Genomic DNA, 21,547 nt, shown 5'->3' on the forward strand with positions numbered 1-21,547 from the left:
TACCACTATACGTATAGGTATACAATATCTTATTGATACGGTGAAGAATTATCATCAAAAGCCTACTTTATTCTAATAAATAGTAATGACTTAAGCAATATATTTATCATCGTTGTCATGTATACTATTTTCATTTATCTTTTTGCTATTTCTATTTTAAGGTTTTATTTTGAAGCAGACCCCGTTATTTTAGTGTACTCGTCCATTTCCGGACATTGGGCAGCAAGATGGCTTCCTCCAGTGATGAGAGTTCGTCAGAAATCTCTCAAGAAACAGAAGAAAAGAAGACCACTTTCAAGGATTTGGTAAGGCTATTGAGTATAATTATATCTTTTGCGAATACTTGGCTATTAAAGTCAACGTGAATGACGTCTTACCTTACAGAAATGCTTATTTTCTAAGGCTATATATCTTGTGTTCCTGTGCGCACACATGCCAGTAGCAGACGGAAATTCTACCGCTTTTGTTCTTTAAACAAAATAATCCCGTGTCTAATGACAATTTCAGGATAGATCAAAGGATAACTGCAATCGATTGACATATTGTAGAGTGGGACAGCCCAAGGTAATACAGTATGTAAATTTCCTTTACTAATATTTTGTGTGCCCCCCTCCCACCCTCTTACTTGTACTTCTACATGTGGCAAGTCCACAAATCAATTTTGCCATTCTTGGTATCATCAAAGAGGTTAAAGAATATTTTCAACCTCTTTGTCGCCATTGTTAACTTGCATCAAGTAGGTTCCTTACATAGAGATTTTTTTCCTAGCATAAGATTTTCTAGCATAAGAAAAAGTATCTCCATACAAATCATAATTTGCTCAATTGCACAGTATTTATGATTGATTAATTTGATAAGTTCTGATAAATGTGATTTCCCTGTTCCCACCAGGGTGTAGTGGATGTACTCTGTGAGGCATGTGAACATCTGAAATGGACGATTCCCACCAAGATCCAGACAGAGGCCATACCACTGGCACTGGAAGGTTGGTGCAGCATTCAGATTATTCAAGTCACTAATGATTGTATGATGATGAAAAATGTTGCAAGTCTATTCTTTTACATTTAATGCCATCCCTCAGAACTGCTTGAACTGATGATATTTGTCCATACTACCCCGTAATAGACTGACCAAACAATAAGAGAATATCTGGATCTAGTTTTGTATTTCACAATTTTGTTCTTTGTAAATTCTTGACCAAGGCAGGCTGGACTACATGATCTGCCTAGTGTTTTTTCCTGAAACTTGAAGGTCTTACCCCAAACTTCCTGTTCCCTCCTATATGTAAGGATTGGATTGTTTGTTTGCTTGTTTTGCATATCAACGTCTTGACCAAAGTTGGCTAGGCTATTGTGTTTTCCCAGTACATGAAAATCTTACCTGAAAACCATCCTCTCCCCTCCTGTAGGCAAGGATGTGATTGGCCTTGCGGAGACAGGTTCAGGGAAGACAGGAACCTTTGCGCTCCCCATCCTGCAGAGCCTGCTGGAGAAACCACAGAGACTGTTCGCTCTGGTCCTCACCCCGACCAGAGAACTCGCCTTCCAGATCTCCGAACAGTTTGAGGCGCTGGGATCCTCAATAGGCATCAAATGTGGTAAGCCTTGCAACCCATATTGGTACTACTATCCTATTCATTTACATTCTGGGACGAGATTTTCCTGTTGCAAAAGATATTTTCAGTGGAATATCATGGTGTTGGTAATATAAGAGTAGCTTGTTACAAGTTACCTTCGATTCATATCAAATCATTTGATGTTATGAGACATTTCAGAACAATAATCCCTGTTTGAAACAAATATGTAATATTTGATATCCATGCTGTGAGGTGTGATTAGATTGCAAGTCTATTGTGTAAAAGATCTAATTTTTTTCTTTCTAGTTGTGGTAGTGGGAGGGATCGACATGGTTACTCAGGCACTTCAGCTGGCCAAGAAACCTCATGTTATCATTGGTAAGTCATGTGTGATTACATTTGTACATGCATGTTCCTTTCTCTTGATAAGAAGGGATGAGAAATGCTACATTGGGTAATATCAGTGTCATAGATTGGCACTCCCACAAAGAAATACCACATTATTGGAATATTTACTCTGCATTTTTTGGGCTCATTTTTTGTGCCTTCTCCACTCCAGCCACCCCTGGGCGTCTGGTAGACCATCTTGAGAACACCAAAGGCTTCAACCTCAGGGCTCTGAAGTACCTGGTAAGATTGTGATAGCTTCTTACATTGTGTAAGAGTCAGTAAAATATCTACATCACATCTGTGACTTTAAGATCATTTGTGAAAATATTAATGTTTCTGTATGTACATATTAACTGATTAACATTGAAATGAGTTTCAGAAATGTAGGTAAGATATGTTTGTGTGAATTTCAACAGTTAGCACATGCGTGTGAAGCTTTGTTGACAATAGACTAGGATGGATGTCCAATTTTAATTGAGAGCTATAAAATGTACATTCTGCCACCTTAACACTGCTACCTACATGTAAATCTATCATCATTTCTAGCATAAAAGTCCATTTGACCCAGACTGCCCCTTGTTTTGCTGTGAGTTATAGGCTGCAACCATAGAATTCCACAGAACATTCATCTTCATATTACCACCTTCTGAAAAATTTATATGTCCAAACTGGGCTCATTTTTTTCTGGAACTGGGGTATATGCACTGCTAGCTCTAAACTGACCCAAGGCATTGATCATCATTTGCCGATGTATCTGTATCTATATAGCCGGTATAACCGCCCTTCGGTGTAACACACCAGCTTCGCAGACACGCGGCGCAGCAGCTGGTTATATTACATCGAACGACCTGTCACGTCTAACCTTCGCATATCTAACTGCATGCATTGTTTAAAGCTATCTGTTCTACGGTACTTGGTGGCAACGAGTTCCGCTCTACAATCACTCTAGGAAAATACACATTTTTGAACACATCAACTCTAGGATGTGAAATATTCATAAATATGTAAGCAAAAGTAGCTGGTCATTTATAACAGGTGAACACCATATGCTGGTTCATGACCCGTGGTTCACCCAGGTCAGCAGGGTCAACCTTATCTTTTCACAACACCCGGCATCAATGGACACATGTAGAAACTGTTACAAAACTTGTTAGCTTATGTTTAACTTAAGGGCTTTTGAGTGTGAAGTTTTCTTTTTCATTTATTTTTATTGACATTAACAGTAAAGTTAATACATCAACTGTGTGAGGGTGTGGGCTGTACTCTGGAAGGCTTGCCCAGAGCAATGGAGGATAGGGAGTGCTGTAGGAGGAGGGTGATAAACATCCGTGACACCTTCATGACCAGATGATGATGATGAACAGTAATGTAATTTTTTAACTGTTTGTCTCCATGTAGGTGCTGGATGAGGCTGACAGGATACTTAACATGGACTTTGAGGCTGAGGTAAGACAACTGTTTCATACAATATCATGTGTGTTGTCTTTTTTTTTTTACATTGAGATTTACATGCAGGCCTCCTTTGATTTTCATTAAATATTATATGATGTACCAATAACAGACAGTTCCCAGAGTCTTTTAGAATAAGATGCCAGCTGTTTCATACAATATCAGATGTACAACTGTATGTTGTCAAGTGTTTTACAATGAGATCTGTTTGGTAGACACACATAACAATTTTAGTGCCCAAAGTCTTGTAGAAGCAGAGACCACTGATTTTTCTTGTTGCTCTTTTTGCAGGTAGACAAAATCCTGAAGGTGATCCCCAGAGAAAGACACACCTATCTGTTCTCAGCAACCATGACCAAAAAGGTAAATACTGGTACAAAACATGTACTGTGATCAGTTTTACTTCCTGTTTTTGGTGTCTACGATAGCGTAAGGCATAAGCAGTTACATAGGTGACATATTTAAAATGTGGTTCTTTTTAAAGGAGGGTGCAGTGTGATTCTCTTATTCATTCAGTTATCCTTTGGCAGAGGTCATGCCTGCATGCAATGAGGATTTTAGATAACACATGAAGGACACCTACTGGTTTGCATTAAAAGTGCAGCATTTAGATCTGTTGAACCTTCAATGACCTTTCATTCCAAAACCTTTTCAGTGTTGTGCCCCCATCATAACCCCTGGTCAGCCATGACACTGAAAGGGCTACAGCAAAGTATTAAAAAATGGCTATTGACAATCATATTTTTGTATCCAGACTTGCTCTTGTAAACTATCACATTGCATTGTTATCAGAACATTAACATTTACACCTCTTTACATCCAGGTGGCAAAGTTACAGCGAGCTTCCCTATCCAACCCTGTGAAAGTGGAGGTGAACTCCAAGTACAAAACAGTGGACACCTTACAGCAGTCTTATCTATTTATACCCAGCAAATACAAGGTATGAACAGCAATTTTATAAAACTTTGTATATCTGATTCACTTACAACACTTTCTTCCACATGTGTAAAACATTTCAGCATTTCAGAGTAATTGTTGCACTGTTGGATGTGATTCTTTTATCAATGTTGCTTGTACTAGCTAAACATTTTCTTGATGGATGTGCCATGTAACATCTACTAACATATTTCTGCCACCCTAAAAAGATACATCCGAAGTCCAAACATATCCAACACAATGTCCCCCAGTATAATGTGTTCCTGTATAATCTAAACTGTGCATACCTGGGGAGTGCTGCACTAGAGATTTCTTAAACTGTTTTTCAAAGTGGCGGATTCATGTAACCCGGCGGTTCAATGTTAATGAAGGTTACATTAATGTCTGTTGTTGTTGTATTTTTCCACAGGATGTTTACCTGGTGTCCATCCTGAACGAGCTTGCGGGAAACTCCTTCATGGTTTTCTGTAGTACGTGTAACAACACCCAGCGTACAGCCTTCCTACTCCGGAACCTGGGCTTCAACGCTATTCCACTACACGGGCAGCTCAGTCAGGTGAGTTTTCTGTTCTCACATTGTGTGCAAACCTGTTTCTAACTGTGTCGTTTCAGAATACATGTATAGATTATACAGAGGATCTTTAGAAAATCTTAACTACAGCAATGTTAATCCAGAAGTACAATGATGTTGTGAACATCAAGAAACTTTAGATAGGTCCCCCTCAAGAGATTGAGATGGTTCTCCTTTGATAATGTGAGGCTAGCATAATGTACAGTACACTAATGTTGGCAATATCGCATCCTAGGGACCACAACCCTTTTCAGTATCATGCCAGTGGGGTGATCAACAAGAGGCTTGGATAATGCCTGGTCGTGTAATCCAGCAACAGAGACACTGGGCCTTGCACACTACAAAATATTACATCATTCAACCGGCCTTTTATTGTCTATGCTAATACATGTATCTTGACCTCTGTTCAGAACTCCCGACTCGGCGCCCTGCACAAGTTTAAGGCCAAGAGCAGGTCCATCCTGATTGCTACAGACGTAGCCAGTCGAGGGCTGGACATCCCGCATGTTGACGTGGTCATCAACTTCGACATTCCTACTCACTCTAAGGTGTTGTATCATCTCTGAATTCTATAGAACTATGTTGGTATTTTATTTGTTTAATTTGACTGATTGATCGATTGATGGGTTTATTTGTCAATTTCAGGACTACATCCACAGAGTGGGCCGTACTGCCAGAGCAGGGAGGTCAGGGAAAGCCATCACATTTGTCACACAGTAAGGCATACATTCTTATATGTATACTCTTCTAGATGTATGATAGACAAATTAAAGTTTATGTTTTCATAAAGTATCTATGATCATAACGTCCTTATTTCCACTACACTAGAAGAAAAAGAACTGTTTTGTAAAAACTTGACCCAAAGTAAACTGTTACATCTAAAGAAATATTGTGTGAAAAGGTAGCACCCCTTTTCCCTCTATCCGTAGGTATGATGTAGAGCTGTACCAGAGGAAGAAAACTTAACTGTACTCAACAGAAGAGGAAAAAGTTTGATTAGCAAAACTAAGCTTTGTCCCATTGTTATCTGTGTTATCTGTAGGTATGATGTTGAGCTGTACCAGCGGATTGAACACCTGATCGGGAAGAAACTTCCGCTGTACAAAACAGAGGAAGAAGAGGTCATGGTGATGAATGAGCGAGTCATGGAGGCACAGAGATACGCCAGGATGGTGCGAACTCAGTCTTCACCTTATTATCAAACTAGTTCAATTCAATTTTACTGTGAAATCAAACTGTCAGCAGTACAGTAAGCTAGCACATGTACATCTGAAGTCTGTCGATGTTTACATTTATTGTTTACAAGCATCAAAATACTGTACACATCATAACTATATGCCAGAATGGTGGGAACTATGTCTCATTTGTTTGTTTTCTAAATTACTTCCTTTGCACTTAGTCAAAACTGCCCAAGAATACCTCTCAAGGGACCAACAAAACTTGTCTATGTCAGTATGTGGACAGGTGGTCACTTTAGACAGGATTCTTAACACTTGTGGCAATGTATACTATTAGGAAGAATCATCTAAAGAGTGACTTCTGCTGGTTTGACCGTATAGCAATGGCCGGGTGGTCCTTATGTAGAGGTGGTGACTTGTACAGGTTTGACTGTATAGCAATGGCCGGGTGGTCCTTATGTTGTTGTGGTCACTTGTACAGGTTTGTTGCAAAATGATATTGTTAAAACATGTTTTGTTTTGTTATTTTAACAATGCAAGGCCGTAGGGACCATTTCTTTAAGCATTGAACTGATTGATTGGTGTTATAAAGATTTCCATTTTTTCTCTTACAGGAAATGAAAGAACAGGGTCATAAGAAGGGAGGGAAGAGGTCTGCAGCAGCTGATGATGATGAGGATACAATGGAGGCTACAGGCATCAGGAAGAAAGTTAAAAAGTTCCAGAAAAACAAAAAGAAATATTAACACTTTTAATGAACTTCTTTCTATTCTTATTACCTGTACTAACGTTGTGAAAGTAATGATTTAGTGCAAAAGTTGTATTCATTATGTCATATAGCATAATCTCAGATTGTAGTAACTCTAAGGTGTTTTATTTAGCAATTCAGACTGTACAAAACAGTTAAACTGAAACTTTTGGAATCATTAACAGGTGAATTTCAAGAGAAGGGGCTGAAATCAATACCTGTATGGTAAAAGGAAGAAGCACATCTTTGTGTTGCATATCAGATCACAGGTCATGGAAAGGTTTTGACATGTACTGTACATTTCCTTAAGTTTCTGCAGTCTGAATAAATAATACTAGTACAGCATTGCAGCATTTTCTTTTGTACACTACATGAGGATATGGGATAGCTTTAAGTGTGTTGTTGGGATTCGGAAATATAGCTTCAATCTGTCATATGTGCATGTATAAAAGGATTTTCCATGAAAAGACTTTCATCAACGGTTAAATGCAAAAGTTTACCGTTCAGTAGAATTTCTATATTGCCTGTAATTGTTTTAAAGCTTCCAGCAAACACTAAAATCAAACATTACCATTTTACATTAAGGTACAATGGAGGGTTACTTACAATTTAAAAGGTGTATTTTCCTTCTGAATGACCTAGAGATTGAATACCAAATAACTAATGACAGATCACAGTCCACAACAAGGCCAACAACTCGAATTGTCAAACGATTACTGCATTTCAGATTTTCAGTAGTCTCTTTGAAATTTTGGTCCTTGTGTGTGTTCATAGCCTGGTATCCAAACCTGTTGCAGCTGCCAACTAACTCTGTTTCCTCCTATTTACAAATATTTGCTTGGATACTAGCTTGGATACCAGACTAGTCATTTCAAGCCTAGGCCTGTCTACAATAAAACAACAGCCTACAGTGACCTTTTTATGGTCAAACACACACACGTATCACGTGACTTACCTTATTCAAACAAACATATGACTTGTGCCCATCAAACATGTCCATACATGTCTAAGTATGACGTAATTGTAAGACCTACTCCTATAACGCAGTAGTATTGTTCAACCCACGTTCTAACAGAACCGTGTTCTTTACGTTTCTGAAAAAATTGACAACTTCTTACCGCCATGCCTCGCATGGGCCGCCAGGACAGCGAGTGTTCCACCGCCCCGCTGGATCCCTACATGTCCAAAACCGACTACAGAGAGCCGTCTCGTGCCTTTAGCAGTGTCTGTGTGTCCACCGTCTGTGTGGTGTTGCTGTTGTTGTCCCTCGTTGCCGCCGTTTGGTTAGTTTTTACGTGGCTGTCGTTCAGTCAGCAAATCGCAGAACTTAAACTTAAGTACGAAAAAGTCGAAGAACGGCGGGGATGGGAGACGAACAACGAGAATGTTTCAGCTCTTGTAGACGAGGTAAGGTTTACCGCAATGTACTTGCTATTATTTCTAAGTTACCTGTGACCATAAGAAGACAAGTGTTTTGTTTGAAATAACGTGACCTTAAACACAAAGTTCTTTTAAAATCATAGTTTGCCGTGATGATTTTGCGTTGTGAAAAAAATCAAGGCTGTTCAGTCATAGATGAAAAGATACTGCTTACACTTTAAACTTGTCAGATGAGTCTTAAATTTACGAAAATCTTTCTGGTATGAAGATGTGTGCATCATTAAATGCATTGTTTTGCGACGGAAAAGAGGATTTAATAGATTTCTTTTTTTTCTAAGCACGGAATGGCTTTAGGAATACATGCGGATTCATAACGACAGAATGGTTCGCTCCAAAGGTCACGTTGGCGGGGAATTTTCTTTGTCATCATTGACGCAGTACAGTTCGACGAAACATTATGCAAAATCATCTTGCAAATTAAATGCACAAAAACGAGAAGTTGACTCTACTGAATTAGCTTAGTTTATCACTTTTGTCTATCTAAGTATGTATGTATGTATGTTTAAACTATGTACTGTAAATATTGTACTGTTATGTCACATACATATCAGTCATTTTAGACGACCTGCACCTAGTCCTTCGGCGCACGAATGTACAATAAAGGTATTCCATTAGCGCAGGAAAGTTTTGCGTCGTTCACATTGATCTGAAACTTTTACAATTACTCTACACGAAATAATTTTACGATGAAATAAAATCACATTAGCACATTTTGAAAAAAAGACATTTGAAAGTAATCTATATCTTTCACCGAAACAGACGAAGCAACTAATTCTTTAACTTGTCATTCCCTAGGCGCTACAGAAGTATCTTGCCGAGCGGGACCATGTTGAAGTCGGGCCGCCCTTACCGAGCGGCTGGGTCAGCGGGCCTGACAGACCCATGGCTCATCTCACAGGCAACCCGGAACCCAACCACTATCCTAAACGTGCGTTTCGCTAGAAATGAAGACGATTTGAGCAAAGTATCACTGATGATGGTAGGGCATGAAAGAATCCAATAGATATACGACATACAAATAAATCACACAAATGTGCAAGTTTTATACATGTCAGAAAGTAGTTGGTTCCAAAGAAAGACAGAATTTCTTTGATCATCTTTTTTAAAGCATGCAAACATCAGAGTTAGACATGCAAAGTTTGTGTTTGACAAGTCGCTCGATATAAACAACCAATCACTGCCATCGTGCCTGTGACTCAAAGGTATAGAAATAGATATATCTATCTTTATATAGATATCCAACTACTCTCTGTTTTACTTGTCTTACAGGAGAAGAGAACGAGGTTATCAAGATCAGGACATGGGAGACCGAGCACGGTCTGGCCACTCTAGCTAACGGTATGGAGTACAACCGTGGGAACATAATCATCCCTGCAGACGGACTGTACTACATCTACTCACAGTTATCATACAGGTAACGGTGGTTAGACTAGCGGACATGAGATCGGGAGGTCAGGGGTTCGATTCCTGGCGTTCCTAGTTAGACGTTGTGTCCTTGAGAAAATCACTTTACACCGCTTTCCTCGAAAACTGTGTGCATGTCTGACTTCGGTTGTGGAAGTAACGGGTGGTAGAGGAGCGGATATGAGATCGAGGTCACGGGTTTAACTCCTGGCGTTCCAAGCTAGATGTTGTGTCCTTGGGAAAGGCACTTTATTTGAGTAAAAACGTTCCTTAAGCTTGTCTACTTGACACGACTTTCCTCGTAAAAATAGGTAAGTCAGACTTCGGTTGGGGAGGTAAACGGCAATGTAGGAGATTGATGGACTCCGCCTTCCGATGCCGTGCCGTAGACACAGTATATACAAACCCACTGCCCCTGCATCCCCCAATAGGCCAAGGGAATACATTTGCCTTTACCTGACTTTTCTTCATTTCTGCTTAGCCTCGTTATTAATCTTAAACATTTTCGTCCTACAGGTTCAGAAACGACTTACCTGAAGATGTCAATAAGGAGGAAAGAATCTTCCAGATCATCCACTACACCTACAAGAGAAACTCTTACCCAGAGCCCAAACAGATCATGAAAACGGCCAAGAGCACGTGCTGGTCCAAGCGGGTTGAGTTCGGGCTGTACACGTCGTTTCAGGGCGGCGTGTTTCAGCTAGAGAAGGGCGACAGAATCTGGGTCTCCGTGTCGAACGCTCCTCTGATCTGCTTTGACGAAACGTCCAGCTTCTTTGGGGCATTCATGTTGTATTGATGTACCAAAAATTGTAGTTAGTAATATGTATTGTTATCAGCTACTCTGTTATATATAAAATATGTATGAAATTTATAAAGGAACATAATTACGGATGGCTTAACATGCCAAGGGCATGAATTATGAAAAATACGTTGACAGATTCATCACTTTTTAAGGAAAACTCTCCTTTTATACTTTGTCTAGCAAAAAAAGTTCAAACTGCCTCAACGGCCAACCAATGGGACGACGCTGTAGAATTAAAGTGTCTTGTCATGTACCTATTGTAGCTCCTGTAAGCGTTCTGACGAAATAAGTTCACTACGTCATTTGCTGTAATGCCACAAACATTTTTTTTGCATATCTGTTCACATTTTGCAGCTCATACCAATGATCCTTTCTCATACGGATTTAACTATGTAACGAATTATCTAAACTACATAGAATTACAAGGCGTACGAAAGTTTGTTACTGGTATTCATTTTTAATGTAATGTTCATTTATAAGAACAAAAATAAACTTTCTTTTAATTCAAACAACTTTTTATTCGTATGTATATCTGAACTATGTTGCTCTAGGTGAATGTACCTGATATGAAGAAATTCAGTCATTCATTCATTCGTTCATTCTTTCAAAAGTCATTGAACAGTAATATAAAGCTTGCCGAATATTTGTTGGTTTTGTGTTCCAGACCATGAAAAAAAGCCCTCTACCAGCACACTGCGTCACAAATCAAACTAAACATGTTCCTACAAGTATAGGTGTGATTGATTTGTATACGCATTGTCCTATTTTCATACCATAGCAGTCACACTGTAAGTTACGTTTGCTGACAGTGTTATTGTTATTGCCCTCTGCAACCAAAACACGTCACTAACGTGATTGGTAGGTTAAAGTTTGTTTATAGGTGAACCTTGCAACCAGTGTATATTTGCTCAACACCCCACTAAGTTAAACATTGCATCAGATTGTACCGAACGTAGGCGCAGGTAGAACTCGCTCTCGACAGGCCCATATTTTCCCCACCGAAAACGGACAGCAAGGCAAGAATGGCAGCACGCAGTTCAAAGCGTCAAGACAGCGAGTGTTCCACCGCTCCTCTCGATGAGGAGTTCCTCGAGCCGAAGGCCTGTAACGGCCACTGCACGCTCGTGGTGTTGTGCTCCGTCCTGACGGTTTTCTGCGCGGGCCTGTTTGCCGGACTGGCCGTGATGTGGGTGTACTTCGGCCAGCAGCTTGACCAGCTGAGGAGCGCCTACGAGAAGCTGGACCTCCCAGGACACGGCGGTGACCGCTGGAACATCACTGCTACCGTGGATGAGGTACGGAGGTTTGCAAAAGTTGTTTTTAAGAGCCGGTATCATTGTAGAAACTACTAGTCAAAGTCCGACGTGTCAGCGGTCTGTTTTGTTTACAAGGTGAGCATTATACAATGTAATAGAGCAGCGTGGAATTTACAGCCGTTTTCGTCTTGTTGCAAAAGAAACTCACCAAACCTTTGAATTGCCGAAATTTCAATGCCTCAACTCTTTACGAAAACAAGTTGAAAACTGTTTCACTTTCACAAAGGTGAGAATTTTCTTACGTGTCTTTACTGTTTCCCTGTTACAATCTGAGACAAAGTCATTCCCAACTTTTTAAAAGGACATGATCATGATATACTCATTCATACACTTAATCAAAAAGAAAAATGTGAGTCATTCCTAGATCCTATAAACGAATTGATTTCATATTTCATACCTGTAGATAAACAATAGATATTGCCCACTAATGGCGTATGGTGGTACAAGGGTCGACAAGTTGTTTTTCAGTGAGAGTAAAGTCCGCTTACATAAGCCTTCTGCTGAGATTGTTGCATCAAAAATAGCACGATCTCCATTCACGGCAATTTGTTGGGTAGTTTGATCAAAGTAAAAGGGGTTGCGTGATTCTTTCTACCATCGATTTAGTTTTGAGTAACATAATTTGACATTGGAAGCGCACTTTAACCTTCTCCCTGCTGCCTAACTCTGTAACCAGTATGGAATTGGGTGTCAAACGGGTACTGCAGTGTGCTAAAGGTTAAAGAAGCGCCATTCTCTCGTATCTTTCAATCTTCAGTACGACTAATAACCAGTCTTTTCAATTTCTTTTCTGAACTGTGAAAAGAATAGTGCGAAATCAAGATGTACCAGGTGTTGGAACGAAATAAATAATGAACGAAGATGTTTAACTGACTTAAAAAGGTGAATGTTTTCTTTAAGCGCACTAAGTGTTGAATGGCAATGATCAGAAAGAGACCTGAAAGAAATGTGGCCATCACATAGCTTTGACTATCATGCTTGGCATAATCATTAATTAAGGATTAACCAAAAAATTCCATTTTTCCGATCCACCAGGCTGTGAGACTGCTCCTGGAGGAGGACGACCAGAAAGCGTCCCCGGACCGAGCGCAGGTCGGCCCACTCATCCCGGCCGGCTGGTCCCCTGGCTCCAGGAAACCCATGGCGCACCTTACGGGAAACCCGCGACACAACTTAAGGAGTGAGTCACAGTTACGATGTTCAACTGGAAGACTTTTTTCCTGAACGATTTATTTGTTTGTATTGCATACCCGGTAAACCGCCCCTTGGCGTTACACACCAGGTTCGTACTGAAGAGTACAAGCTGCATACTAGTACCTGGACAGATTATTGCAGCATATTGTTGATCAAATGAAATAGACCGGACCATTTAACGTTTTCATAAACAAGGCAAATAGTAGGTTACGTAGGTCGAGTATCCTAACCAGCATCAAAATGTAAAGGAATTAGATCTCTGCATCTTTTAAAGAGATTTTCATCAAGTATTACAATCTGTAAATGTTACCATATGTGTCTGCTTTTCTTTTGCCTGAAACACTAACACTTTCTTGGACCATTCACATTCAACTGGCAGCTAAATTGATGTAACATCAACAAATCTTTCAAATACCACATGTTTTTTATATGAAAGTAAACTTCTCTTTTTCTAAAACAGAACACCACGGAGAAGTGAAACTGCGGTCCTGGGAGAGTGAACAAGGCCTGGCGACCCTGGCGAACGGGATGAAGTACAGAGGGGGAAACCTCGTTATTCCAACAGATGGACTCTACTACATCTACTCACAACTGTCATATAGGTTCCTCAACGAAAATCCAGAAGAAAATACCGACAAAGAAGCTAACACCTTTCAGCTCATACATTACACGTATAAACAGTCTTCTTATCCGGAACCTCAGCTTATCATGAAAAGCTCCCGAAGCACGTGCTGGTCAAAGAGAACAGAGTTTGGACTCTACACGTCTTTTCAGGGCGGGGTGTTCAGGCTAGAGAAAGGGGACAAGGTTTCGGTTTCGGTCTCAAACGCGCAGATGATCTCCTTTGATGAGTCCTCTACCTTCTTCGGTGCTTTTATGATTTGAACTGAAATATAAAGTTGACAAGCAAATCGAAATGGCGAAATGATTTATACCTGTTACAAAAGTTACTTTCTTCAAACAAATATGAATATTCCTTATCATGACTTCATCTTAGTTGTTGGAAGTTATTTTGTAGATCTAAATTTCATATTGTTAAAAGTTACAGTTTATAATTAGTTTCCTGATGTACACATCTCTTAGCTTGTTGGTAGAAATGACACGACTTGGATAAGTCTACATTCCATCTTGCTGAAAGCTACCGTTTAGAATCCATGTCATGATGTAAATATCTCTTGTTGTTGCCAAATAAGCAAGTGTAACAGATTCACTGCCAGCATTTAGATTGACAATGTACTGTGTAAATAGAACATTAAACCTTATAAAACAGTATATTCTAAAGATACTATAGTACAGATATACACATGGTGTATATACATATATTAGTAATGATAAAAAGGTAAAGAGGTCGAATCCTAGACTGAGGACGAAGCGGGACACTTTTTCGTTAGCTATCAGTGCAATGCGGCTTCGCTACGGCTCGTGTGTTTAGCCAAGCACACCGGGTCACCCCTACTTTTCTTGATAAGTGTGTTGGGTTCTTTTACGTGCAAAGGTTTGACGCTTGAGGCTTCCGCCTGAAGCTCCCTCATTCTATACAAATGGGCATAACATCTCCCTTGCCCTCAATGGATCAATATTTTTAGATAATTACCTATATAATAATCTAAATCTATCGCGGTTTCAATCAAAATTTGTCAACTTTATTGCAAAGCAATAAGAAGGATTAACGATTATGCAACGAGACTTATGGAAGCATCTGCTTTGGACATTAAAGTAAGCGTTGTATGTGTTACATGCATTTATTTTGTTTTAGTTCATTCACTATTATATAGCAACATCATGGTGTACCGTATTGTCACCGGTAGCGGTTCTTTGTAAAGTTAGTCATGTTTGTAAATTGCTTTCTCCTGATCGCCAAATGACAAGACAATGTCCGAATGTGCCATATGGTATCCTTACACACTTTTCTTAATTCTGAATGGCTGTGCCAAGTAGCTTATTGATTCCCCCTGACTCATAACGAAACTGACGGTAAGATGATTCCATGTTTTCAAGTACGCCAGCAATGCCCGGATGTGACGTGTTGTCACCATGTACTGTTCTTTGCATCGCCAGTGACCGTTGATAATAGTTCATAGCCTTTCTGTGATAGCCGAGTTTACTCAAGCAAAACCCAAGATGGCTAAGTGACGCAGCAATGTCCGGACGTATACCGCGCTATCGCCGTAGATAGTTTTCATTATATCAAGCCTGATCGATATCCCCGAGTATTTTCCATTAATAATCCCAAGAAGTGAAGCAATTCTGCAATGTCCGGATGTGCCGTATCAGCTCCATGGATAGTTTTCTTCATCTTCAGAGACTGTTCGAGGTAGCTAATTGCTTCTTTTTCATTGCCAAACTGACTCAAGCAGACTTCCAAATTTCGAAGTGAACTCGCAATGTCCAGATGTGCCGTGTTGTCTTTCCGTGATAGCTTTCCACATCGTTATTGAGTTCTCGTAATAGCTGACTGCTTTCTTCTTGTCACCGAATCTATTCCAAGATAGTCCAAGTGCCGAGTGCGGCAGCAATATCTGGATGTGGATCATCCCCGCGGATATTTTTTAACATCTTTAATGACTGCTCGTGGTAGCTTATTGCTTGCATCTGGTCACCAAGTGCGCCCCAACATGTTCCCATTGTGTCTAGTGCCCCCGGCAATGTGCGAATGTACTGCGTTGTCTCCCAAAATAGTTAGAGACAACACAGATTCGCAACATGTTGGACCCTTTAATTACACTGCTGGGCACCTTATAAACTAACGTGGAAATGAAAACATGTAAAAAAGTTAAACCGGGCTTCTACTATAAAACAGGTGTGGCCATCCCAGCGCGGTTTCGTCTAACGTAACGTTACCATTTAACGTCCGATATTCAAAACGTTATTCATCTTAAAACCGCGCGGACAGAGCCAAATGTTAAACCAATGGGCAGAAATATCAGCTCTTTTAGCAAGAAAATGCATGGTCTGTAAGTTTTTCTCCGCCTGTTTAACGCCGTGTGAGCATGTATTTATACTGGAGTTTATGATGCAGAATTGTGCTAGGGTAACCCATTATCGTCCACCTCGGTATTTTCCCTTCTAGCGCTATGCTTGAAGAACATAGACCATAAAAAAATGCACAGTAACTGTCGAAAGTAGTCTACAGACAAATGACAGTAAAGTCACTATGTTTGTTCATCCGCTTGCCTGACGCGGTGGAAGAATGCAATGTTTGTGTTCTGAATTTCCCCGACATCAGCAGCACGTGGCGTTCACGTGATAAACGTATGGCCATTATGTCATGCCGTACAAAAATGTATCATCTGAGCGGGGGTCGCTAGGTTGTATCAAACCTTCCTAAAATTGGCAAGAGTTTCAAACCTCGAATCACCATGGATAGTCTGAATATCAAAGAAAGGTTTAACGTCAGCTACGTTTAAAAGATACTAGATATCGTGTAAGTTAGAAAAACATTATGAAGTATGCGGTGTCGAATTTCATATGAAATACGTCATGCATAACGCTTCCGTGCAACTTGTTGTTACCGGTTCAGGAGTTTATTCTGTTATGTCGCTGGACGTAAACATTTTCATTGTTTTTTTATAAAAGAGAGAGATGGCTAAGGATCATACTTATGACTTTCTTTGTTGCTCATGAGAACAGGCTTCGGTATAATACAACTCGACATGTGGACATGACCCAAAGTGAACGTAAACTGCTCCCGCACGTAATTAGGTTATGTTACGTTAGCCTGGGTGCCATCCTATTCATACCGGGGCTCCTACATTCGCTATCCTATTTTTTCAGGGTAGCGAATGTAGGAGCCCCGGTAGAAATAGGATGGCACCCAAGTTAGGTTTCGTCCCCTTTACCTTGTGCTTACTTCCGGGTACACCACGGTCTGGCGCAATATCTTCCGTCAGTCTTTGCTCGAAAGCACCTCTAAAAGTCATTGAAGGGGCGACCGAGATAGGGTATCAGGTCTGGATAATTTTGTGTAGCACTGGGGATCTTAAACTCTCTGCTGTCGCTGGCATATTTGGCTTGGTGTATGGGTTCTTGCTGTACGGCCCCTGGGTTATGTGGGGCCAAGTGAAGCAGCTGCAAAACGATTAATCTCCGCACGAGGGCGCTACAAGTGCATTGTTAATGCATTGTATGCGTCATACTTCTTTGTCATGGTAACAGTAACAATGTCGTGGTCAGTGTTTGATAAGTCAAAGTCGGACATTAGGTCCAGAACTTCATGTATGTATTTATTTACTTATTTATTTTGATTGATTATCTATGATTGTGCTGATATAATTTATGTAAAGTTTATTTTGTACTCCGTGACTCCTCCCCCTCCACTTTGACCTTGTTGAAAAGCGGCCTGTGTGACCGAACAAGCGAAAGGAAATAAAGGCTTTGATTGATTGATTGAGGGAAAGCTCTGCAACTGTTTAGAATGTTATTGGTTTAGACCGACAGTAGTGCATGAATTATCCTGTCTGAAACGGAGATGATACTTTGTCACAACGCATGTTTTATTTCAACCCAACACTGTTTGTACATTCAATTACAATCACAGCAGTTAGGGTGTAACACAGAGAATAACTACATAGATAATTAATACAGGCATCTTCTCACTAGCATGTCGTTTAGAACACAACAGGAATATATTTACATGGAACTTTGAATAAAAGAGACAACCAACTGTTGTGAATATGTCGACACTGTAGCAAGTACTGTGTTATTTTTTGACTTGGCTGTCTTGAAACTTTTTACATCTTCATCAAGTCAGATCGGACCGTCCAAGTGTCTTCGTCTTCCGTGATGTTTTCTGGTGTAATCACTCATATTTACATATATCATATATTAGATTTTTGACAAGCTATGTCATTCCTATATTATCTTGGTACAAACTTTAAGGTAATGAGTTGTATTGTTCTGGGTTAATTTTCATCTGGTCACTTCGTCAACCTTTCTTTTTCACGATCTGCTACGGTACGTAAGGACGGTATGCGTAATCAAACTTCGTGCTCTTTATGTCTGAGAAACTCGTGTTAGTGTTCTGGTTGTTGTTCTCTGGCTCGTACTCTCGCACTTGTATGATGGGGTTCGTCTTGTTGACCGTTTTCCGGTACTTCACACAGAAGCAAATAGCGACGATCGTCATGATGAGAAGGAGGCCAGCCAAGACGCCCATCACCACGATATAGACAAGGTATCTGTCGCCGGCCGTGGGCGCGTTTGTTGTTGAGCTTGGTGTTGTCGTTGTAACAAATGTGGTTGTGGTTGGTGTAGTTGTTGTAACTGTTGTTACAACCGTAGTGGGCTTGGTTGTAGTCGTCGGTGCAAGGGTTGTAGGCACTAACTCGACGTTACAGAGGTCTGTTCCGCAACATTGCGAGCCGGCTGCAATTCATGAGAAAGGAATATTGAAATATGCAAAAATAGAGGGTTCAAAATCATCTTTATTCTGTATGAAATGAATAATATACATACACTCTAAGAACAATAGGTCAGCCCTTTGTCTCATGACTTCTCGTCAGGATGGCACAAAGCAAAAAAGTCATCGGACGTTTCAGGGCGTTCTCCACAAAATATTACATATAAAAAGGTCCATAGCGTACTATTTGATTACAAACTTCTTTTTAATGCTATTAGTTTACGAGTTGAGATACTTACTCGCGCTGGTAGAGTTCTGTATTGATGCGCAGACCGAAGAGTTGGCACACCTTCTCTCGATGACCCTTAGCCAACTTAGTTCCACCAGCACCGACTGAAAAAGGGCAAACGTAAACACTAAGAACATGTCTGATTTAGGCAGTAGACGTAATAATCAAGCTACATAGCAGATATCGCTGTTTAAAAAAATCATATCCGTGACATATATTCTTGAAGAATATGACCCTTACTGTGTACAAATAGGTAAATATATTAAAGAATGTTTAGACCTTAGGACTAGTAGCATAAGTCATACGTCAGACTCAATATGTTTATCTATTCATATACCTGTACTAGGTTAATCAATTTGTAGCGATTTGTTCATTTGTATGTATAGTTATAGAAGATCTTACGCAAGACGCTGTGCTTTCTTGTGTCAATAAAGATTTCGTATGACGTAACACGGATGGCATTTGTTCACGGAACACCGTGTATTTATCAGTGACATAAAGTTGTCAAAATCGATCGTGTGTCAATCAAATGCAAGATAAGGCTGTAAGATTTAAGTTGTAGAGGGAAAAGATAATAATAAAACCTTTGCCTCAACACATCTTTACAGTAGCTGCCATGGAGTATGCTTTGCCTTTTTCACACAGTGTTTACTTTGTAATTCACCTTTCAAAAGTAGCCTTTGGCCTAGAAAAAGAAGGTGTTGCTGTTCTGTCTTGTTCCGCTAGGGTAAACAAAAGTTCCCGAATGGGACTGTTTTTCTTCCCTTTCATGTGAAGTTGCGAATCAACATAGTGACGCACCGCGGCGCCGTTCCGCGGCTGGTCTTCAATACTCAGGAACTGTTGCTTTAGGCCGTTTTGTTGTGTTCCATTGTTATTGTTATTTCTGACGTGGCTACGACATTGCTGTTTCAAAGTCGCACAAAAATCACCCTCATATCTGCTATTAAAGTTCCTATACCTTCCTTGTATTGAAGATCTGAATTAGCGAGAAAGAAAAATAGAAATCTAGAGAAGTTTCTAAAAGCGTTTTTGTTTAGGAAATATTTACAATATATCATGAATACTTCGATTTTGGTACCATGAAATTGCTCCTATGACGATTTCAACACATTTTACAGGCGCCATTTTGTTCGCTCGTATAGTCCTCTTTGCCAAAACCAGACATTACCATTTCTGTTTGTAGTATGTTTTTCAAAGGTGGTTTCTCAAATACTCCCGTGCACAGTTTATACAAAACCCGCTTAAACTTCCTATATTTCAAAAGCTAGCTAGCAACCGCAAGTTGGCAGGTGTATTTACACGCATGACTGAACGCACACCTTACACACCTGTCGAAAGCTTACTTTCACTTTCCCCTATCTACTTGACTCACCTGGCAGGTGTCTTCGGACGGAAGACATGTCTGGTTGCTGGCGGAGGTAGGGTCATATAGGCAGCTGGTGAAATCAGTGGAATTGGAGCCCCCCTCTAGGGCATTACAGGTGTAGCATGTCAATGCGCTGGTGGGATCGACTGGAACAAACGTTTCTCTTTTTATTGAAATGAAGACATTTTAAACATCATCGGGCAAGTAGATGAAGATCAAGACATTTTCTGACTGCTGTCGCGAATTTAAACGTCCTTGAAGTCACTTTTGCGGCTTTCGCTAATTTCCTTTCTTGAATACAATTGTTGGAAAGTGGCACAAGAACGCGAAATTTTAAACCTATCTACTGCACAGTTGACATTTGCTTTTTCGTCTGCTTTTTTTCCTTAACAAGTGTGGCTCTCTCTTAATTACAAGCCTCTCCCTTCTACAAAATGTAGTGGCCAGCTTGAACGTTTTGTATCCACCATTTCACATACACATCCCTCCTAGCGCGCTCAAACAAACAACCTTTTGCCAGAACGAAAACATTCCAACAAGTTGGAATGTCTCAAAAGTTAGCACAACAACAGTACAACCACAAAAACACAACGAAAATTTCTCACCGATAAACACAACCAATAAGATACACCAGCCAGCAGAAAATGCCATCTTGAAGTTTGATTTGTGACGACGTACGTGGGGCGATGTTCGCCAAGAAAGACTCCAAGGCAAGAATAGAATATTACCCAGCATGCACTTTTTACAAGCATGCGCAGTGGTGTTTTATGTAAAAGAATATTTGACCCGTAAAAGTGTTAACATTTCGTGTCTTTGTTCCTTCAGCTATAACCAGTTGAAGTGAAACAAGGCTCTGAAAAGACAGGATCTCTGTTGTCCATCCGTAGTGAGAATAGAATCTTTCGCCGCAGGGTTAGGGTTGTTGATTTAGAATCTAGAGGTTCAGGGTTCGGCTCCTGAGCAGACCCTAACGTTGTGTCCTTGGGAAATTAAATGCACCTTGCATCATTTTCTCCCTCGACTGATAATGAGCACTCAGGCTCTGGTTAGGGACGTCCTCTTGGATGGGACGTATAGTCGTGTAGGTTCCGTGTGTGAAGAGAGCCACACCTCGAGCACGTTAAAGAGCCCACCACACTTATCGAAAAGAGTAGGAGTCCATCCCTAGGCCTGTGTGAGTGTGGATCAAACATATCAGCCTGGTCTTACGCAGCTTATACCTGCTGTACAGAATTGGTGTGTTACGCTGGTGATTTACCAGTTATATGAAACAAACAAACAAACAGACAGAAACAAGCAAGTTTGGATGGAGTTATAGTGATGAGGTTTTTATCATTCTTGAACACTATTTGGGATCCACCAACTCCTGCGATATGCGTATTTAGTTATTCTCCACGAGTAACCTCTGCTTGAAGAATAACATTAAGTAAAGGCGACACAGGGGAATGAAGGGGTGGAGAAGGGAAATAAAGGAAAGGACCTTTCTTTTTACACCCATGTTAGGGATATCTTATTCGAACAACACTATTTACATGTTAAAATCC

At 40.3% G+C, this 21,547-nt stretch overlaps 4 protein-coding genes across 4 annotated transcripts; 3 read left to right on the forward strand and 1 right to left on the reverse strand.

Annotated features, from left to right (window-relative positions):
- The first annotated feature begins 181 nt into the window (after window positions 1–181).
- Window positions 182–7,193, forward strand: LOC136439955 (probable ATP-dependent RNA helicase DDX47). Its single transcript, XM_066435645.1, has 13 exons — window positions 182–305; window positions 892–985; window positions 1,409–1,597; window positions 1,883–1,954; window positions 2,136–2,206; window positions 3,365–3,412; window positions 3,707–3,778; window positions 4,239–4,355; window positions 4,761–4,907; window positions 5,333–5,470; window positions 5,568–5,638; window positions 5,965–6,094; window positions 6,715–7,193. Exons 1-13 carry the CDS (start codon window positions 228–230, stop codon window positions 6,844–6,846), a joined length of 1,359 nt encoding a protein of 452 aa, XP_066291742.1. The 5' UTR covers window positions 182–227; the 3' UTR covers window positions 6,847–7,193.
- Window positions 7,194–7,855: 662 nt separating this feature from the next.
- LOC136439956 (tumor necrosis factor ligand superfamily member 10-like) lies at window positions 7,856–11,019 on the forward strand. Its single transcript, XM_066435646.1, has 4 exons — window positions 7,856–8,255; window positions 9,084–9,216; window positions 9,558–9,702; window positions 10,209–11,019. The coding sequence occupies exons 1-4, from the start codon at window positions 7,971–7,973 to the stop codon at window positions 10,489–10,491; spliced, it is 846 nt and encodes a 281-aa protein (XP_066291743.1). The 5' UTR covers window positions 7,856–7,970; the 3' UTR covers window positions 10,492–11,019.
- A 398-nt stretch (window positions 11,020–11,417) lies between these two features.
- On the forward strand, window positions 11,418–14,742 carry LOC136439957 (tumor necrosis factor ligand superfamily member 10-like). Its single transcript, XM_066435647.1, has 3 exons — window positions 11,418–11,792; window positions 12,849–12,993; window positions 13,468–14,742. The coding sequence occupies exons 1-3, from the start codon at window positions 11,520–11,522 to the stop codon at window positions 13,890–13,892; spliced, it is 843 nt and encodes a 280-aa protein (XP_066291744.1). The 5' UTR covers window positions 11,418–11,519; the 3' UTR covers window positions 13,893–14,742.
- A 2,737-nt stretch (window positions 14,743–17,479) lies between these two features.
- LOC136440968 (threonine-rich protein-like) lies at window positions 17,480–20,719 on the reverse strand. The gene is made up of 4 exons (XM_066437178.1): window positions 20,609–20,719; window positions 20,010–20,149; window positions 18,645–18,738; window positions 17,480–18,371 (listed from the first exon to the last, which is right to left on the reverse strand). The coding sequence occupies exons 1-4, from the start codon at window positions 20,652–20,654 to the stop codon at window positions 17,956–17,958; spliced, it is 696 nt and encodes a 231-aa protein (XP_066293275.1). The 5' UTR covers window positions 20,655–20,719; the 3' UTR covers window positions 17,480–17,955.
- Window positions 20,720–21,547: the final 828 nt, after the last annotated feature.

Source organism: Branchiostoma lanceolatum, chromosome 8 (assembly GCF_035083965.1).
Source record: "Branchiostoma lanceolatum isolate klBraLanc5 chromosome 8, klBraLanc5.hap2, whole genome shotgun sequence".
In the NCBI taxonomy this organism is placed as follows: domain Eukaryota; kingdom Metazoa; phylum Chordata; class Leptocardii; order Amphioxiformes; family Branchiostomatidae; genus Branchiostoma; species Branchiostoma lanceolatum.